The following is a 20,344-nucleotide window of genomic DNA, read 5'->3' on the forward strand; positions in this document are numbered from 1 at the left end:
ATGTGTAATTAAATTACAGTTGCTTTTATAAATTTCCATGATTACAGTTTTAGTTACATTTGATAAATCATCAGAAAAACTCGGGTTTATCAAAATAGTTTTTTTCATGTCAACGTCCTCCTTTCAAAGCTGCAAGTTGGATACTGACACGGAAGAGCCAAATGTCTGACCCGCGATGATCCACACTGACACTGTTGCACCTCTCCTACGTAAGTGGGCAACATGAGAGACAAGGTGCGCACTGCTCTACATTATTTCGATGTCATCCCACACTGTACATCGGCCTATACGCTTGTGTAGAGAGCGCGTAATTGTGAAGATGTACCGCGCAATGGAGAAATAAAAAAGGAACATATTAGGCTACCGCGCGCACACCAGATGATCCGCCGGTCGTCTGAGTGAAATATCCAAGTAAGCAAGTCAGATAATTAATGACATGGCCCGCACCAAAAGGTGGCAAAGTGACTGGACGGATGAGTTTGGTTTTATTTTACCGGACCATGCCGACGCTGAGAGGGACAGAGGGACAGCTGACGCTCTCTCTCTCTCTCTCTGTGCACGTATGTGACTCACACGGTCTCCGCTGGCTCTTGTTGAGGTGAAGGGTTGTACAGATGCTGCTGTAGTATTTGTGGACATTTTGCAGATGGGTTTAAAAATCTGCACTAATGGTATGGATGTCATGCATAGCTGTGTGCCTCTTGCTATACTATAGGCTAATAATTGCTTGTTGCTGTGAATATCATAAGGGAACACTGGTGTGGTGCAAAGAGTGTTTGCCAGCGGAGAAGATGTTGTTGACATCTAAACTGTCCATGTCGAATCTGAAGAGGTACAGCTATACCCTTACCCTTATGTGTCTATAGGCCTAATGTAAAGTTTACAGCTGTTCTCACAGTAAAAAGAGGTATCTTGTGGAGTCTATTATTAGCTATATTGTCTTTATGTTGTCTTAAGTACTGCTGAAAGGTTAACCGTTAGGTCTGAAAGTGTGAAAATGGTTAAAAGTTGAGAGCATTCATTCAAAATTAAGAAAAGTAATTAAAATGTAATCAAATGTAATTAGTTACATTACTTTGATGAAGTAATTGAAATAGTTACACTACTATTACATTTTCAACAGGGTAACTTGTAACTGTAACCAACTACATTTCCAAAGTAATCTTCCCAACACTGCGCCTGCCACTGCTAACATCCACTTTGGGTGCAGCGCTCCATCACATTGATTTCTCTGAAGATGAAACTCTGATTGAACAGACCTCTCCCAGCAGCCAAGGACCGCTATGTGTGTCTTTCACTGTTATAACATATAAAGGAGGACGGTGATGCATCCCATCACCTGGCTGGGAAATGAACCGGTACAAGTTATATGACCCAAAGATGACTATTTTATGTGAAATTAGTTCTATCTCACTTCCTCTAAACCAAAGTGCTGCTCTGTCAAGATGGAGGATTCACAAAGGTGGTCTGTAATTAAAAGGCTACATCTCACATTTGCACGCTGATGCTTACTGCAGCGACTGATAAATTTGAGGCTGATAACTGATAAAATTCCCAGCAAGGTGCAGGATGGAAATAGATTTTTTTTTTATTATGTCCTTCACTCTTTTTAGGCTTTTCAAATCACAGCTCATGTTTTCACCCAGTACTCTTTGTACTTGGACAATGATTCTGCAGCACACGATTTACCTCCAATGCCAGTGCTCAGTGCCAATGCTGGAAGCAGTGTGCCCTCTATGTAATGAAGCAAAAACTAAGGGTGTCGGGGTCGGGGTGGGGGAGTTGTGTAGTGCATTCAACCTTCACGCCAGAGATCAAAATTCACATCACATCTCAAGCCAAACATCAATGTTACTCTTTCTTTTCTTAACCATGATGATGATCCTTCCCTAACCTTATCCTTAAAAGTACTTAACAGCTTCTGAATACTAGCTTGGCATTTAGAATACTCATGTAAATTAATATTTATATAATTCAGACCAGCCTATGTGTGTATGTGAGTGTGATTGTGTATATGTGCATGTGCCTGACTTGTGCAGCAGGCACATGCAGGTGGTGTAGAGGTGTGTCTGACATTAGAATGAAGGTAGCCCCTGCATAATTCAGATAAACCTGTCTCCTTTAGTCTCCTATATCCCTCTCCTCTCTCTCTTTCCCCCCTATCCTTGCATAACCCTTCCCACTTTATATGTAACTCTCTCTCTCTCTATCTCTTACTCTCGCTCACCCTCTTTCTCTCTAAAGATCTTTTACTTTAACCCTGCAAGAGATCACAACATATCTACATCATCCATGAGCTCTGATCAGTGTGCAGTGATATTACCCTTCATCCCAGAGATGGTTCATTATGCCCACCTTGCGCGCGCGCGCACACACACACACACACACACACACACACACACACACACACACACACACACACACACACACACACACACTCACAGTTTTTGGAAATTATTCGATCACCGTATTCTTCTATTATGCATGAATGCAATGTTAAGACTTTAATTAAATAAATGTGGTGATCTCCTCTATTATATTATGTGTCTTCTTCATCCAGGAATAAATTAATTTTGGAAGCAATTAGCAGAATTTCTAATGACCTACCAAACACACATACCTCTTCTTTTGCATATAAAGTTTTAACTGTTGTTATGTTCTTACTGGAATTCACTCTTCACTGGACACATTGCTCCTTTTGTTTTAGTTTAGTTTTTTTTTTTTTTTTTTTCATGTCTCCAGGTTATCTACTGTACACAGAGCACTGCGATGTTCCTACTGTGGAGTTAGAAAAAGGACTGGATTGAGAAAAAACAATGTTGTGCAGGAAGTGCAAAGTTACAGTATATGACATAAATATCATGAAAGCTTCCTACAGTACACTAACATACTGTAACAGATTATATTACATTTTATCAATTTACTGCTCACAGTATATGAGGTGAGAGTAGTTGGTTTCATTCAGTTGGTTTAAAGATTCACATCACAGAGATAGGCTACAGGAGAAAGCACTTATACAATGTGATCATGAAAAGATGCAAGTGGAATTTTCAAGTCAAACACAAAATCATCACTGCAGCACTTTACTATTACTGTGACATTATGGATATAATGTGTGGAGGAAACATTTCACAACAGACACAGGCAGAAGAAAAATCTGATTCACATTGAAATTGCTGCTCTGCTTGTGCACAACACCACTCCTCATCTCCTGTATAAGCTCTCACTATATCATGAAAACCCATTTTCTGTTGGTCAAAAATGTGATACTCTATTGAAGCATTAGCATTATTCAGCGAGGATCCTCAATTCAGAATGGATTTCAGTTCATTTTCTGGTCAATTAAATTTCAAAGATTATTGCTCAGGACAAATAGATGATAGCACATTTCAGTGTTTACATCTTACTCTCAGCCATAAACGCTGTGTGAGAAGAGAGGCTGTGCGCGCGAGCAGTTGTGGGGGCTAAAGCACTGTGTGTTCCCAGTTGTGCCTTATGTCAACATCTGATCAAAGCAGCAGCACACACACACACACACACACGCAAGCACGCACACACACACACACACACACACACGCACACACTGAGAAAAAAACATGCATAAAAAATGCACACCCATGCATGCATTGGGTTGCTTTAGTATCCCCTAAGGGTATTGAGTAAGCCTGCTTCTTGATGTTCCCCTGATCGTTACATTTATCACACTGCATCAGTAGAAAATCCTAAATAAACCTTTTAGCAGGCTTCTCCTCACTAATGCAGTAAATAGGCTTCTTATCCTAGAGGCCAATGGGTTTATCTTGGTCTACAAAGCCCATGATACAGAGACCTTTGTGGTGCAAGTTGCAGGATTTTAGCAAGTAAAAGGTTTTTCATTGGTATTACCAGTCAGACATGTACAACATTCACTACAGGAGTTTTACTATTATTGAAATTTTACATAGAGATTTTGATTCATCCAAATGTAGCTCATAATACAACGGGTTTTGTTATGTTTTTTGTTTTATTTTTGTTTTGTTTTTAATAATAGGACCATGAAGTGTGTTTTACAGTTTTCAACAATATATTTAAAAGTTGTAATATTACTGTAACTGAAAATATCAGTAGTGCAGGCAAACCTTTATTGATATAGCTACAGTTAGGTATGCTTTGTCATTGTCATAGTTCTTCCTACTGTAGGCTCACTGTGGAAATTTGGGCTGCTGAAATGTAGGCTACAATAAATTAAGGTAGGAGTTTATTGGTTTTCTATTATACCATATTTCCTGTTATAGCCTAGTAGTTAATGTTTCTCATATGTTTTTTATTATTATGTACAGACATTCATCTTAGACACATACAACATTTGTTAAGTGGTTAAAATGCACTGTCACTGTCGGACCGTTTTAATTTAGGCTCCTCTCTGTCCTATTTTCGCCCAGCCTAAAAAGGCGAAGCCTTGTCCTTTTTTACCCTTGCAAGCTGCCGTAGTCCACAATCCCGGAAGCACAGCGGTTGTCATCTACTGTAACAACAAACACAATGTAAGCAATATTTTTGACTTTAAATGCATAACTTGCTTTTATTTTCCACAGTGCTTACTCTGACGTTGGTGCAGCGACTACCGCTTTCTCCGTTGACTGTTGAGAAGTTGAATTAAAACGCTGACGAGCGAGTAAGCTAACTGTGAACGAAAAGTCAGCACGGAGTTAGCAAACTTCCCGGTTGCAGTGCCACATCGTCAGAAACAGAAAAAGGGGTCGGAGTCATCGTTTTATTTTGTTCACGTGTTGTGAGGCTTTTTATTGACGATATATTTTGTTGATTGTTTTGCTCTTAATCTCTGTGAGTGACCGCTATTTATATTACCCAGTAAGAAATCATACCACAGCAGATAATATAGCAACCCTTATATCACCCTATGAGTCATTCATATGACCAGAGATATGTAAATAACGTAAACTAATAACTACAAAGCGTGTAAGAGAGAACAACAGGAAGTCTAACATTAACTCATGGCAGCTAACTAAATTGTCTGAACATGATTCATGTCAGTAATTTGTGCATGTGTGGCTGGGTGTTGACTAACACTGTTGTTTCAACTGTTCACAGGGGTTGATTTTGCACAATGTCATCTAGAGGCGTAGCCCTCCATCTGCAACCCTGTGCCAATATAGAGAAAGTGACTGGAGGAGAGTGTGTGTCAGAGACTTCATCCACTGTTGGATAGGTTGTGTTTAAGTCAGCCATCATGGCTCGGGAGGAAGAGGAAGAGGAGCTGACGGTCAGCGGTGGGCCCAAGGAGGTGGACGTTTTTACCTCAGTGCGTTGCCTGGGTTACCTGTCCAGCATCAACCTCCTTGTGGCGGTATGTGTTGGCATGTATGTCCGCTGGGACGTGACAGACGAACCAATGATCCTGGTCATCTTCATCCTGGGCCTCTTTGTCCTGGGGATAGTCAGTATTCTTCATTACTACTTTGCCATGGAGAAAGCCAGTCTCAGTTTGTTCCATTTGTGGTTTGGCTTTCTGCTCGGTCTTCTCTGCTTCCTCAACAGCCCCGCCTTGGATTCAAATGTCACAGAACTGGTTGCCAACTATCTCCTCCTGGCCAGTGTGATCATGAAAACGGTGTGGGCTATAACGGAGCGAATATGCAGTTCCATCTGCTACAAACCCACTTTGTTAACCTCAACTGAACTGCTGGAGCTCCTGGGATTCGCCATTGCCAGCACCACCATGCTTCTTCACTTGTCAGTGGCCATAATAGGCTTGGTGGTGGCTCTGGGGGCTCTCATTGTGGACCTGCGGATGAAATCCCTCCTGGCTTTACCCAATCTGGTCTGTTTTGCCTTGGTAACGTCTCTCGTGTTTTTCAAGGCCTTAGGCATCACAGCCAACCCCTATGCCTTAGGCTGCTACCTGGGCAGCCTACTGTGTGAACCCGTGTTGGATGTGTACTTCAGTGGGCTGGGGCCCAGTGAGCGTTGGATGCCAGTGCTCTCTCTGGGGAAAGTGTGGAGGAGATTGTCCCTGCTGCCTCTGAGTGTGACTGAGCTGGCCTTCTTCGTCCTGGCTGCCTTAAAGGTACACTCAGCGTAATTGTTGTGTCAGAAAATTGATATTCCTATTAAGTGAGTCATTATCTGTTTGTTTGACACAGGGTTTTGTAGAGGTAGTTTACATAATGTTAAGGCTTTGCTGGGTTATACCTTTTTTGTTTTTGTTTTCATAGCTGGGCCACTTGGAGCTGTGGTACCTTGTGATCCCAGGATTCTGCCTGTTTGGCCTGTTCTGGTCCATCTGCCACGTCATTCTGCTGATCACAATCTGGGGGTTCCACACCAAGCTCAATGAGTGTCAGAAGGCCTGGCGGGCCCAGCGCTCCAGCAGCCGCAGTCTGGACCAAGTCATGGCCTCCAGGGGCATCCGACACTTCTGCCTCATTTCAGAACGACTGGTGTTCTTCAGCCTGCTGTCAACGGTCATACTGGGGGCTGTATCCTGGCAGGTAGGAGACAGAAGAGAGATTACTACTACTACTTATGTCGTCAATTTATATCACATTCATTTTAGAAATGAGGGGTATTTCATTTCTTGTCCTAATGATCATCCATTACAGTCATTTCATATACAGTAGTCACTTTTGCTGAGAGACTAGGGTGCATTCAGCTGGTCAGAGTCTCAAGGCTTTTCTAGAAAACCCAAAAACTCATCATGCCTAATGGGAAGGCTTCAGCTGTAATTCCTCCCCCTTTAAAGATTTCGAGTGTCATGACAGGACCTCTATAAACACATAATACAACCATGTTATAAACTGTGCATAGAAATGCTAGTGGCAGTGTGTAGTTGGTAGTTGCTCCCCAAGGTGAGGCACTTCTGTTCTCATGCGGAACCAATTTAATTAGCACTTTAATATCCCTATCTACTTGCATAAAGAGCAGCAATAACTTATTTAGCCTTATTAGACGTTTACCTTGTAAGAGTCTCATGGGCTTGAGTCCTAATTTCAGATCTGCACACTGTTGATGTCAGTTGCAAATTTGCCCGCGAAAGAAGGAGCTATTGGCATTCACATATGAGAAAGTGGCTGTTTAGCTCTTGGTGTGTGTGGCTCTTGATGCTTTACAGCAATTTCTGCCCTTGGTGTCAAAATACTCTAATAAACGGTCACCACTTCTATCCGTATACCTCTCATATACACACGCATAAAATAACAGCAACGTTTGTACAATCTAACGCAGCCTCAGCAATAAATACAGCCTTTGTGATACCAAGAATATTTAGAAATGTGATGATTCAACTCTATGCAAATGTTTAAGGTGATAGTCTGTGGTGTTACATTGGATTCACTGCTCTCCATTGAGTTTATATGGAAGACCCTCACAAACAGATTTTCCAACACAAGTAGATTTTTATTTTTTATTTTGTATGTATCATATCATCCTTTCAATACGCCTGTGTGGAAATCCATTTCAAAGTGTGGATTGACTGAAAAGCAGAATAGTGCCTTTGTGCAGTTGTGAAGCGATTTTCCTAGAACTGGATGTCAGCTTTTGAATGCAGGGCTGCGAAGTGCAGAGCTGCTCACAACTAAACCCTGCAAGTCCCTCATCTTGGGGTCAACTACTGCAAATTATTTCTCCACCTGTGAGAATTTCTACTGGATTATTTTATTTTGTAAAGCACCCCCCCCCCCCCCCCCCCCTTACACTGCTCAAATTTCCATATTCAGGCACCAGAGAATATAGTTTATACATTTAAGTGGTATACAACTTCAATGAGTAAGTGTAACATATTTTTCTCAGGCGTCGCCAAGGCTTTTCAATATATTCTGCAAACTCAAGTGTGACTCCACTTAACCATGCAGGTATTGATTTGCATTCCCGGATACAGTGTCATGCTATGAAATCAAAGTGGCTTTTTGAGGATACTAAATTGCACCGCATGCCATCACACTGCCTCAAGAAATTGATTCCACTTGAGGCCTAACAGTGTTTTGAAGCATATCATCTGCTTAATGCTACGACAATTATAGATCTGTGTGTGTATTAGTGTAGATGCAAGAAATGCGGTAGTCATTTTGTAGTCAACATCTAAAAATTCAAATTTTTAAGTAAAGACAATTAAAGTAGATGACAAGACGACTAAATTATAATAGTTTTATTGTACAGACTGAAGGCCAAGCAGCAGGTACAAGCTCATACCCTGCAGTAATTACATGGTTTTAATGGATGCTTGTGATGTATTTTTAGTCTGCTGTCATGCTGCACATTGTGTCTCCATTTAGTTAGGTCCTGTCATGTTTTGTCCTGCAATAATAACACTCTGTCAGATCCCGTATTGTATAACTGTCTTGCAAAGTGTCACCACCAATTAACTGGCTCTGATTGCTGTGGTACGAGCCGTTCGCGGTGAACGAAAGTGACTCTGACTCTTTGGCTTTTTTTTTTTTTTTTCGCAGCCTTCCAACGGCCTCTTTCTCAGCGCTCTGCTGGTGGTGCTGCCTCTGGAGTCTCTGGCCCACGGCTTGTTCCATGAGTTGGGCAGCTGCCTGGGGGGCACCTGCATCGGCTATGCCCTGGTCATACCAACTGCTTACTGCAGGTACCTGACAGAGAAACACAGCGAGTATAAAGATGCATACAGATTAATATAGACAATATTACACTCTTGATTCAGACTGTTTTTGATTAATCCTCCATCTGCTAATGAATTTTTTAACAATGTGATGTAAAAAAGAAATTCAATATGCCAAAATGAAGAGTAAACACCAAGATATTAAGACAAACGCAAAATCTCAACATTTTAGAAGCTGACATGAGTAAAAAAAAGAAAATATATATATTTCTCAAAACTGTCTTGATCAGTCATTCCAACTCCCTCCTCAGTTAACACAAAACCAACTGGATAAATAGAGCAATAACTATGCATAAACATGCCGCTAATGTACGGGCCCTTAAGGGATCACTCCTGTGCTCCCTCCACAGCATACTAAGTTGGCTCAGCTGTAATAGTCAGCCAGTTGCTGCGCTGCTTCTCCCAGTACCCCTTCACTTGGCCAAGCAAAATAGCGTAGTTGGTTTTGATGATGCCGACACAAGCCTGCCAACGGTTATAAGTTAGTGTTTACATTTTCTAGAGCTCCACAACCGTCAAGGAAATCCAGCCCCTGGAGATTTCTTTGCAGGTGTATGCATGCATGTATTTATGAGCAATCTCAAGTATATTCGGTATATTCAACCTTTTTGCTGACGGTAAGCGTTAGCATTCAGAGTGGGTGCTCGGCTTACTAGTGCTTAACTCCTCAGGTGATTTCTGATGCAAGCCCATGTCCTGCTGGAGCAGCGGAGGCTCTGCATGCGAGGCCGTATGTGCAGGGTCTGTGGGGAGAGCTGAGCGCATGATGAGAATGCAGCGGTGTATAATCGGCTGTTTGATGGCCGCAGATCATGTTTTCACAATGACAAGAACCCCACAGAGAGATTAGAGAGATAGGGGCGAGGAGGGGAGGCACCCTGGGTAAACCGAGGGGTGGGTGAGACGAGGGGAGCAAAACACAGGGAGAGGACCGAGGTTGTAAACACCGTAACTAGGAGGGTGGCGGAAAAAGCCAAAAGGGACAGGCAGAGCAAAGGAAGGGGAGGAATTGTGAAAGAGGAGAAGGAGGGGTTTGGGGGTTGTGAAAGATCTGTTGTAGAAAAGGACAGGATTTTTTTTTTAAGGATGAAAGAGAGAGTGTAACAGAGGAAGATGTGGTCTGAATCTCAAAACTGCAAGCGCTCGCTCCCCTGGGTGCCGTGAGATCTGAAAAGATTAGATGGGTTTAGGTGAACAGTGAGCTAGCCGAGCCGCGCAGAGGTTGCAGCATGTCAGTTTTTCTGACCAAGCACTGTATATCTTTATAGCAGCAGTTCACGTTGGGCTGAAGGGGCTGTTTGCCTTTACTTCAAAAAGGAAAAAAAAAACCAAGACAGCAGTTCATTTGATTCGACAAAAGGGCTGAAAAGAATTAAAATGGAAAGCCAGCTTAACGCAGGTAGTGTCAACATCAATAACAGTGATCACATCGCACGCCTGAGGAATACATCTGCTCGGGCTGTCAACAAATAACAACTACTTATCTGTCCACATGCCAGAAAATCAATCCTATCTCATCCACTTTAGATAAACTTTCAGCTGTCCTTGTCAAGGTGAGGTTGAAGGTGATAACGGGGGCACAGGGGCACACTATGATGGCTGAGTAATGCACATGTCCATAAGAGTGAAGTATGACTTTGTCATCTAGCTCACCCATGAATAACATCAAGTCCAGAGGCACAAAGAAAATGTATAGCGGCATTGAACAGCTGCTGGCCTTGACTTAGTGTGCATGTGCCCTCTTTGTTGTTTTCATTATCAGGCTGGGAGTCCGCGCAATCCACACAATTAAAAGAGTCACTTTGCCCTTAACTATCTTTAACCTCCCGTCTTGTCACCCTGCTCACTTCTCCTCTCTATACCTTCTCCGTTTTTACTTACTTTCTTTTTATTCTCGACTCCCCTCACATCCCTGAGGCTAATGTCATTTCCTGAAGCAGTGATCCACCACTCCTATTCCTCCCATCTCCTTTTCCCCATCTCCTCTCATCCTCTCCTCTGTGTCTCCTCCTTCCCCGCCGATGGAGACAGCTTCTCCACCCCGGCGTGTCAGTCTATCAGCCTCTCACTCATTCATCTCTCGTTTTTTGCTCGCGCCTCATCTCTCTCTTCTGACAAGCCGCCTAAGTTGAATTTACCTCTGAGTGGTTATGAAAACTTTATTTCTTTCTCGCATCCTCTCATCTCTCTCTCCATCTCCCTCTGTGCAGCGCCGACGGCCAGCCGACTCTCCTGCCGCCCGAGCAGGTGCAGCAGTTGAACCAGCGCTCGACGGGCATGCTGAACAGCGTGCAGCGCCTCTTCTCGCACCACATGATCCAGACTTTCGGCTGCGACTACTCCACCAGCGGCGTCACCCTGGAGGCCTTGCAGACCAAGATGCGAGACTTCCTGGAGCGTCGCACCGCGGACGGGCCCCGTCACGACACCTATGTGATTTTCTACAGTGGGCACACACACAAAGGGACTGGGTCGTGGGCTCTGGCAGGTGAGAGTCACACACCATCCACATAATAATAATGATTATTTTTGAACCTTTGATGTTTTTTTGCTTCTTCTTTAAATTTCCTGGAAAGTTATCAATCCTCAAAGTTAAATACGCTGTATTGCTCACTCATTCTTTTAATTTCTGTGGCTGTATTAGGCATACAATCTTAAACTTATACCAGTAATTTTCATGCTTATTTCAGCCGACACTGATATTTTTCATTTGACTCCAATACCACCATGTCGTTATCATTCTGTTCCTCCAAATTACATTTCTTCCACCAGCAGAGTTGACCTATTATTTCAGTAATTCCCAGCCAGGAGTACCTGGAGGAGGTGCTTGTGCAGCTGCAACGATTGTGGCTCATCTCCTCTGAAAAGCAGACACTGTGATTGGATTAGAATACACAGTGCGTCCACATGTCGAGGCAGCTGATCATTACACGCTGCAGAGAAGTCACTCAGACTTGATGGAAGGCTTGATTCAGAGCTGAAGGCAACAGAAATTGAAAACAAAAGTAATATTTACTGCAGAGCGATTGTGTTGGATTGAATTAGGGATGGCATTCTCCTTGCAAACCGCATTTGCATTACAGTCTGATTTCCATTTCTTTTCATTTTCCTCTCCCGTCAGTTAGTCAGACGCTGATTTGATTTACAGATCAGACAACGAAGCAAAAAAAAAAAAAAAGAGTTAAAACCGCTGTGAAGGACTCGTCACAGAAGTTCGGTTCCAGCCGAGAGAATTCTGTGAAAGTCGCAGAAGGTCTGCTGTGACACGAGCGTTCCCCTCGACAGAAATGAGACTCACAGCAGGTTAACACAGTGTCAGCTCCAGCTCTTCTGTTCAGAGATTACTTGACACATTATCTGTACGTGCTGCTGCAAACAGGGAGGGGGAAAAAAATCCCCACTGAAAAGATAATCACCTCCCTATGTCACCATCCTGAAGGGACACTTTCAGTCTGTGTTCACTGGATAAATCTGCACGTCTTTGAACGGTGGGGCTGTTTTTGGCTGAGATCCAAATTGAGAACAGTCAGTTTTCACAGCATGTTTTGAACTCTGATTCCTTTAGTTATAAAACCTTTGTGCAGGAGGGCTGTCCAGTGCTAAATTAGACAGGGATCTCTGAAAAATTACTTCTTTATTCTTACCTCTGTTCTGTTGATCTTGTTAAATTGCTGCAGTAATGCAGACTCAGTTTCTCTAAAGTCACTTGCAGATTTTTAAACAAGTGGAGGTAGTCCAGTTTGCAAACATAAGCCAGTCCTTCATAAAGTTGTTCTGTGGCCAGCAGCACGAGTTGTTTTTTTTTGTCTCCTCAGCTTGAATTTACGTACTTAGCACTTCCCCTACAATAAATAATGTTATTGAGGTAACAAAAATAATTCAGTACATCTGTTGGCGAGGTAGTGCAGCTCTGATCTTTGTACTGTGGCTCTGCCATCTGGAAAATAGCATCTTTGTGCAATTTGTGTGGCTGTGTGCCGTTATGATGACAGCTGTTACACCGACAGACAGTCCTGCAAGTGAAAGTTGACAGGTTTGATCCCTGCAAAGCCACTTTCTCCATCAACAGCCACGTCTCCTCTTGAAATGTCCTTGAAGATCTCACTGAAGCAACAGTGGCTCTAAAACCACCACTACATATCCCTGCAACAGAGTTTGTAAATACATACCAACCATGTACCCCTTCATTTCTTTCTTTCTTTCTTTCATTTTTTTTTCTTTCTTTCTTTCTTTCTTTCTTTCTTTCTTTCTTTCTTTCTTTCTTTCTTTCTTTCTTTCTTTCTTTCTTTCTTTCTTTCTTTCTGCAGGAGGTGAGAGTCTCCACCTGGGCCACTTACTGGAGTTGTGGAAAGAGAAGAACGCCGGCCACTGCTCCCGTCTCATCCTCATCCTGGACACGGAGAACTCCCTCCCCTGGGTGAAGGAGGTGCGCAGGGTGGAGGGGATCTACCTAGCCGTGCAGGGGGCCGAGCTGTCCACCACCATGATCGACCCAGAAGCTGGAGACATCCCTCTATTAGGGGACTTCACCTCCGAATGGGTGGAGTTCAACTGCAACCCGGAGAGCAACACCCAGTGGTCGGACAGAGGGAGGACTGTGACGGCCGCCTATGGCGTCTCCAAGCGCTGGAGCGACTACACGCTTCACCTGCCCACCGGAAGCGATGTCGCCAAGCACTGGAAGACCCACTTTCCCAAGGCCACGTATCCCATGGTCCACCTGTCCAACTGGTGCTGTGGTCTTAACCTGTTCTGGTTTTGCAGCGTGTGCCTCCGCTGCTTCAGGAGGTGTAAACTGGCCTGGTTTCCACCTGCTGTACTGGACACCGGGCAGGGCATTAAACTGGTGCACTCATAGGCAACATGGGAAGCTGTTATGCTTATTTTGACTCTGGCTTTTTTTTATTTTATCAGCTGGAGAAAGCTGGGTACAAGCTCTTTATATAAAGGAAGAAAATGTCTTATTTACTGAAAAACGCTGATTTTACCCCATGAGTGTAAACAGTAGGAAATAATGTGCTTATGGTGAGGGTTTCCAGCTTGATGTGATATAGTATTTCATAGGCCTGGGACGATAATCAATAAATCAATTAATCGCACGATAAATGAAAATGAATTCGATAGTTTTTCCGGCCTCGATAAATCGCCATGTACATGCGCACATTTGTTTTCTTCCAACCAGGCTGGATGACAAGAGGCTTCACTCTGTGCATCGGTCTCAGCACCTGGGCCGTTTGTTTTGCAGAATGAAAGCAGTGAACCCTCTTTTCAGTCATCCAGGATCTTTGTTTCCCAGAATGCATGTCGTGGCAACCGGCAGCGCTAGCTGTAGAGCTAAAGCTACGCAGCTAACAGCTGTTCTCGCTGCAGCGCTGTTAACACGTCACTTTTTAAAGTTTTAATATTTTTTCATGCGAGAAAGTCACAGTTTAGATCCCAGTCTGTGGTCAGTTTATCCACATATCGCCTGTTAGGAGATTTCCTCCGCCGTTTTTGGAGCTAATGTGGTAGCAGCGAGCAGGAGGAGCGGGGCTTCCCACAGTCTGCAGCCGTCTGCAGCAGCTCACTGGCCGGTCAACCTCCGTCATTGGGGGAGAAAACGATCTAAGAAAACTTATCAGCAGGTTTTTAGAGGTTTACCGCCGGCTGGTTTAATACTTTATAGGAGATAAATGCTAGTCTCATTGATGAAATCTTACATCTGTGGAAGTCACATTAGTTTGTTTGAATGAAAAGTGGAGCTCCAGGTGTGTAACGTTATTGAACAGAAGAGCTGCACTGCACTGTTTATTTTATTTATTTAGGATAGTAGCTATATGTTCTTGTCATTCCAATTACAATGGTTAAAAAAAAAAATACTAATGAGAAATAAAAGTTTATCGCATTTAAAAGGGTCTACTTGCATTATTATGAAATATTATTATTATATTAGTGGTTAATTTGTTCTCAAAAAAATGTGTCAATAATATCGTTTATCGTCAATAATTTGTGGGACAATATATCGTCCAGCAAAATTTATTATCGTCCCAGGCCTAGTATTTCATAGCAAACACTATCTAAATATCATGTAAAGCCCTGAACAAGTGAGTGAGATGCCAAATAACATTACCTGTTGCATGCTGGATAGGCGGACCACAATGGTGTCCCTTTATAGTATGAGTCACAAAGACCAAGTTTTGTGTTTTTGTATGTGTTATATATTTTTGGATACTACTTTGCCATAGATGCATAATTATCTCTTAAATCTTCCATACAACATTGCCATTTCCACTTTCCATTTAGTGTGCCTTTTAAGTGCCTTTAAAAATGAAAATATGGGATCATCCTTAATTATTTTTCCTTTCAAGTGAACAAGGAAACGGTCACAGCCTTGTGGACCCCATTGTATATGTGTGTATATACTGTACATCCTTGCCTTGCCTCTTATTTATATTCAGAGGATTAAGCAGACAGTCTTAACTTAAACTGTGTGAGGTGGGAGCAGCTCAGTGTCTTCCTAAAGCCTTTCAGCAGGATGGACAAAAATGCCTTTTGTGGGGCTGAACTCAGACCTTCTGGTCACAGGAAAGTCAAACCACAAGGCCAACCTGCCACTCTTGCCATGAAATCCTTCCCTTATCGCTTAGTTTAAATATGCATGTGTTTCTGCACTGAACAAAGACAGATGCATTGGCTGCGAGACAGTATATCATCACCAGACAATGGCCTCCCTATCATGCCGCATCGTGTTTATTTACACAAATAAATCTATCTCAAAGAAGTCATTTGCGCTTAACAAACACAAGCACATGCAGATATTCTAGCTGCTGTACGTGCCGTGCTGTGAAACAGTGGCTTGTCATGCAAAATAGCAAATTCAATTCTAGTTGCTTTTTTATTGTTGCACTGAAGTTAGGAATACCATTGACCATCCTAATATTCCCTGCTCTATTTGCTGTTTGATCTGTCCCCTGATGTAGATTGCTGCCTTAAATAGTGTGTTGCACTGTGATGCATTCAATGAGGTCAAGTGGTATGTAATTTCCAATGCCAATGCCAATCAAAGGTTTGAACACACTTTCCCGTTCACTTGGGTTGTGACTTCAAATTTCAGAATTAAACTTGTATAATAACCTGGTTTAACATTGCTGTGTTGTGTAGCTGTATGATGAATGTATAAAGAGAAGAGAAGAGTGAAATTAAACAATAGATGGGATGGAATGAGAAAACAAGACATGGTGCAAGAGGATCAGACAGACTCATTTAACATGGCTGGCTTTACAGACCCTGAGTAAATACACATTCAGCTGTGTTGAAACTCTAGATTGCCTGGCAAATATTAGGAGAAAAATGAAACAATACATGACACTGTATCTCTGAGGGATTTGCTCACTGAGCTTTCACCTCTGTTAGTCCCACTGCCTGGCTGGACAGGTGTCCAAGGCAGGCGCTGCCGGGTATTTGCACTGGGCTCGGAAAGCAGGGCTGTAACCTGGCTCATACCTGAGGGGCACTATTAGGCACAGAGACTGTGGAGAGATGAAAGCTGGCATTAGAAGCAACGTTTCATATCAGCTTTCATCTATAACAACACAACAAGGAAAGAAAAGAGGCATGAACCAGAGCAACCTTTTCACCACGTTGACCTTAGTGCTTAGGTACTGTAAATATCAAACCATTAAGCGGGAACGAGCAATAAGTTGAGTATCCACAGAGGCAATTAGTGAAAAAAGGACAAGTATAAATGCTGTCTTGTGTGGGTGTTATTTCATTGCTGCAGCCTGCAAGCTGCGGTTATAGCTAAGGTCAGGGATTCATGTATATGGCGGGAATCATTTATGAGAATATTAGATTATGGGCCGGATTCATCTCCTAAACTGGATTAGGTAATAAAAGAGCCAGCCGCCTCTGAGGCCCATGTGGATGTGCTGAGTCAGAGCCTGCTGCACACATACTCAAACACACATCAACACAGATCTCTACTTACTGCCTTTCTCTGCTCCTGTTTCTCTTCAGCTGAGTCTCTCGTCTCTGGGTAATTACAGCCTGTCATGGGGCGTTACCTTCTAATACAGGCAAAGTGATGTGCCTGATGCTTGCCTGCAATTTATTTGGGGAAATAAATGTGCTTTTATAGCCCACGTAGCACCTTAGCACAGGGAGCGGGGAAGCAAATGCAACTGTTTTTCTTTTACTGTTCATTTCAATCTCTCCGAAGGCGCCGTGGGGGTGGCAATTTTATGCCTTTTTCTTGAATACAATTGTAACTTCCTCAAACTATGCTTTCAGCCAATTGTTTCGTGTTTAACCATTTGATATTCACCATTATCTTAAAGGGCGTTTGAAATCTGCAGGGAGGATATGATCTGATAAGCAATCATTTGCTTTCTATGAAGCTAAAAGAAGCTTTTCCCAACCTAAGCATCCTCCATCACTTCCACAGCTCAGTGACATCCAGCAGGCATCCATTTTAAGCTAAATGTACTAGAACAAGACACACGCATAAATGCTGAATGTCCCCTTTTCTCTTCTTCTCTGGGAACAGAGGGAGTAATGGGATGAGAGATCACAGATTCAGCAGCATCACTGCTCCAACTTCTTTATTCTTTTTTTTCTTTTTTTTGCCCTGCTTTTCAAGAGGCCTGCTTGCTGTGGCTCGCAGTAGGTCCGACATTGAAATGTCAAAGCCATTATCTCAAATTACAAGGGCTGAGGATGCGTTTAGTGGCTGTTTAACCGTGCAACACTCCCTACTATGCAGACAATCATTTGGAAGCGGCTGCCAATATCTCCCTGCTCTCGGGGCTGCTCTTTAAACACTGCACTTTCTTTGAAAACCATATGGTCATTTTAATATCATAGTTTACATCAGACGCGACAATATTTGGCAGGATGCTGCCAGTGATTAACTTCCTGCTGGGATGTTGAAAGAGACAAAGTGACCGTTTGGACCTGAATCAGGAGAGCAATGTTTGTGGCTAGTTCAAGGAACACTGGGACATTTTTTAGGGGGAAAACACTTAGAGATAGATCACATTCATGTCTCGGTAAATATGACATTACTATCAGCAGCCTAACATAGGACACAGAGAAAACAGGGAATATTTTGTGTTCAGACATAAAAGTGCCATTAATCTCCTCATCTCACTCTCTGCAAGAAAGCAGATAAGCATGTTTCCCCCAGAAAACTGTCTTGACTTTTTTTTTTAACAAGTGACGCATATAAATATCAAGCTTTTCCAGCAGGAGTCAAGAACTGCTTTAGCAGAAAGGCAACAGTTTTTTATCCCCCTCACAGTCACTGTCAAGATAAGAATATCAGCTCAAATTTATAGATTTTCAAAAATTCAAGACAGAGATGTGAAGAGATTATTCATGGTACAAGGATTGGAGTTACTCTGGGCGAGGATTTACAAGTTGATGCAGATAGGGGGGGAGGCGAGGTGGAACAGACCTTGTAGCCTTAGTTATTACACATGTGGGTTCCTGTAAAGTGAAGGTCAAGATTACAGCAAGATAAAGGAATTAGGTGTGTTTTGTGGGGTTACTGTGTGGGCGGGCATCTCAGCCACCGTTCTCATTCTCAACATTTACACATACACCCCCCCTTCAGGAAAAGATATGAATGTCAAACTGGGGACAAAAAATTCCTTATAAACAAGAAATTCAAGACTCATGATAGGCTATTTGATTAGGATTGTGAAGTGTAATAGACCTTTTTGTGAGTGTGTCATGCTATAGGTTGCTAATTCTGAACAAATTTTAATCACACTGTCTGGATATTGGCTCTTGTTATAGCCAAATATACTTAGTATGAGCCAGATGATGCTGATACACTTGATTCAATTAAAAGTGTAAATCAGGGGCTAACAAGACTGTCAGTGCTGTGGGATCTGAGGTTTGGTAATTAGCTTTGTTGTCACAGTTGGGTTGAGATGGGACAGGGCAAGGCTGAGCTAGGCTAGTGAAACAGATGAGTTTCCTATTCTGATCTCACATCTGGGAGCCCAGGGGTCCTACAGTCAGCCAAAGCAGGTGTCTACTGCCCAGGGGAAATATCTTTGTGTGGCACCAAGCAAGCAATAAGCTTGATTTGGATGGGTGGGATCTTGCAGCTACAAGTTTAAATGCTTTCTTTAAAAGATAAAATAAAAACAACATCATACTTTATTAAAATGCTGTAATTAATGTTATTTGTTGAGCAACATCACATTTGGTTGTATAGGCCAGTGTTTCATTTTTTTTTTCCAACTATGACTTCTACTATTTTGAACAACTACAAATTCCCGACTTTCCCTAAATGCCTCGCACGCGCGCTAGCTCGACAACTGCGCAATGAAACTAGCTGCTTACGCAAATCATACAGGTGTGTGACCGAAAATAATTGTAAAAATGAAACACAAAAGGCCTTCCCATGTAAGTTTTAACTAAGTTTAACCAAAGGACTGGCTCCTTATGTTTGTGAAAAAACTGCACTGTTCAGCCTTGAAGGTGCTAACGTTACAAGTTGAATTTAATTAGCTTTAGACGGAGCTAGCCTAGCTGTTTGCTATATTTCTACTCCTTGTGCGAGGCTAAGCTAATAGGCTAATGTGCTTTAACTTCATATTTATTTCACAGAAATGAGGGAGATATATTTTTCTTCCACGTAATATTGGACAAGTGAGAAAATACAGGTACTTCCCCAAACTTCAAACTCTTCCTTCCCTTTAAAATTTAAATTCTACATAAGTGACAAGATAAAGAGCTAACTGTTTTCTTGCACTGTGTCTCCATAGACTCCTAGCTTGAAATTCTCCCTCCACCTAATGCAGTGCTGATGCATGACTCACCTAAGCCTGCTCCTCCGATCTTCAGTCTGACTGCTGGTAAGTGTGTTATGGAGCCACACTGGGGGTCCCTTCTCAACCATGACATAACAACGCACTTAGACACTGACTGGAGACATACCTGTTTACTGCTTGTAACAGGCAGTCATCTGGTTTTAAGAGTAGCTCAGACATTGAGAAAGGTTGGGTTGAAGGGGGATTAAGGGATGGCTGCTTCACAAGATGATAGATTTACAAGGGGTCTTTTGCTCTCCTGCATGTTAGTCAGGGGATGTGTTTACCTCTGCGCTCGTAGGCGATTGCCTGTCTTGTACAGGTGTGCCCTTGTGTGTGTGTGTGTGTGTGTGTGTGTGTGTGTGTGTGTGTGTGTGTGTGTGTGTGTGTGTGTACGTGTGCAACCTTTTTCACATTTACTTCATATCCATTCGGACGGAGAGACATTCAGAATTTATACCATGACCTTTCCCCAGAGGCAGAGAAAATCCTAAAGAAGATTTGAGAGGAAATTGTATCTTGAATAATAAGAGAGAAGAGCCAAAGCAAAATAAGAGGCAGAATTATGCAAGATTTTGGCCAAGGCTTCATCATTGCTTGTTATTGCTCACATACACTTGTCCCTCACCTGCTGGTTTTGTGATTGTGAACATGTACGTGAGAGCAAGCATGTGCACACATTTCCTTCTGTGTGTGTGTGTGTAAAGTCAGCAGGACCCCTGGGGGTCTAGCAGGAGCTTGTTTGATTGCAGCCTCACAGCTGGCTCACAATGTTAGCCAGCCGGGCTCTGAGTGAAGTTAAGAGAGAGAGAGAGGCAAAGATTTGAGTAGTCGAAGGGAAAGATGACCCGTTTAATAGCGGCAAACGGAGAAGGCAGCTTCTCCTTTTAACAGGCAGAGAAGCAGAGCGGTGTGAGGAAAT

At 42.7% G+C, this 20,344-nt stretch overlaps 1 protein-coding gene across 1 annotated transcript; it reads left to right on the forward strand.

The window, feature by feature from the left end:
- The first annotated feature begins 4,469 nt into the window (after nucleotides 1–4,469).
- Nucleotides 4,470–15,728, forward strand: tmem168a (transmembrane protein 168a). The gene is made up of 7 exons (XM_083999085.1): nucleotides 4,470–4,523; nucleotides 5,092–6,067; nucleotides 6,216–6,491; nucleotides 8,445–8,587; nucleotides 10,831–11,108; nucleotides 12,928–13,684; nucleotides 14,667–15,728. Exons 2-6 carry the CDS (start codon nucleotides 5,231–5,233, stop codon nucleotides 13,476–13,478), a joined length of 2,085 nt encoding a protein of 694 aa, XP_083855211.1. The 5' UTR covers nucleotides 4,470–4,523; nucleotides 5,092–5,230; the 3' UTR covers nucleotides 13,479–13,684; nucleotides 14,667–15,728.
- Nucleotides 15,729–20,344: the final 4,616 nt, after the last annotated feature.

Source organism: Trachurus trachurus (genome assembly GCF_905171665.1).
Source record: "Trachurus trachurus genome assembly, chromosome: 23".
Taxonomy (NCBI): domain Eukaryota; kingdom Metazoa; phylum Chordata; class Actinopteri; order Carangiformes; family Carangidae; genus Trachurus; species Trachurus trachurus.

What these genes read in the sequence shown, in the direction of transcription:
- tmem168a (XM_083999085.1), top strand. Translation starts at nt 5,231, where the DNA reads ATGGCTCGGGAGGAAGAGGAAGAGGAGCTGACGGTCAGCGGTGGGCCC. An exon ending in TCGTCCTGGCTGCCTTAAAG is followed by an intron (nt 6,068 to 6,215) that starts GTACACTCAGCG and finishes TTGTTTTCATAG; the next exon opens with CTGGGCCACTTGGAGCTGTG. An exon ending in TGGGTCGTGGGCTCTGGCAG is followed by an intron (nt 11,109 to 12,927) that starts GTGAGAGTCACA and finishes TTCTTTCTGCAG; the next exon opens with GAGGTGAGAGTCTCCACCTG.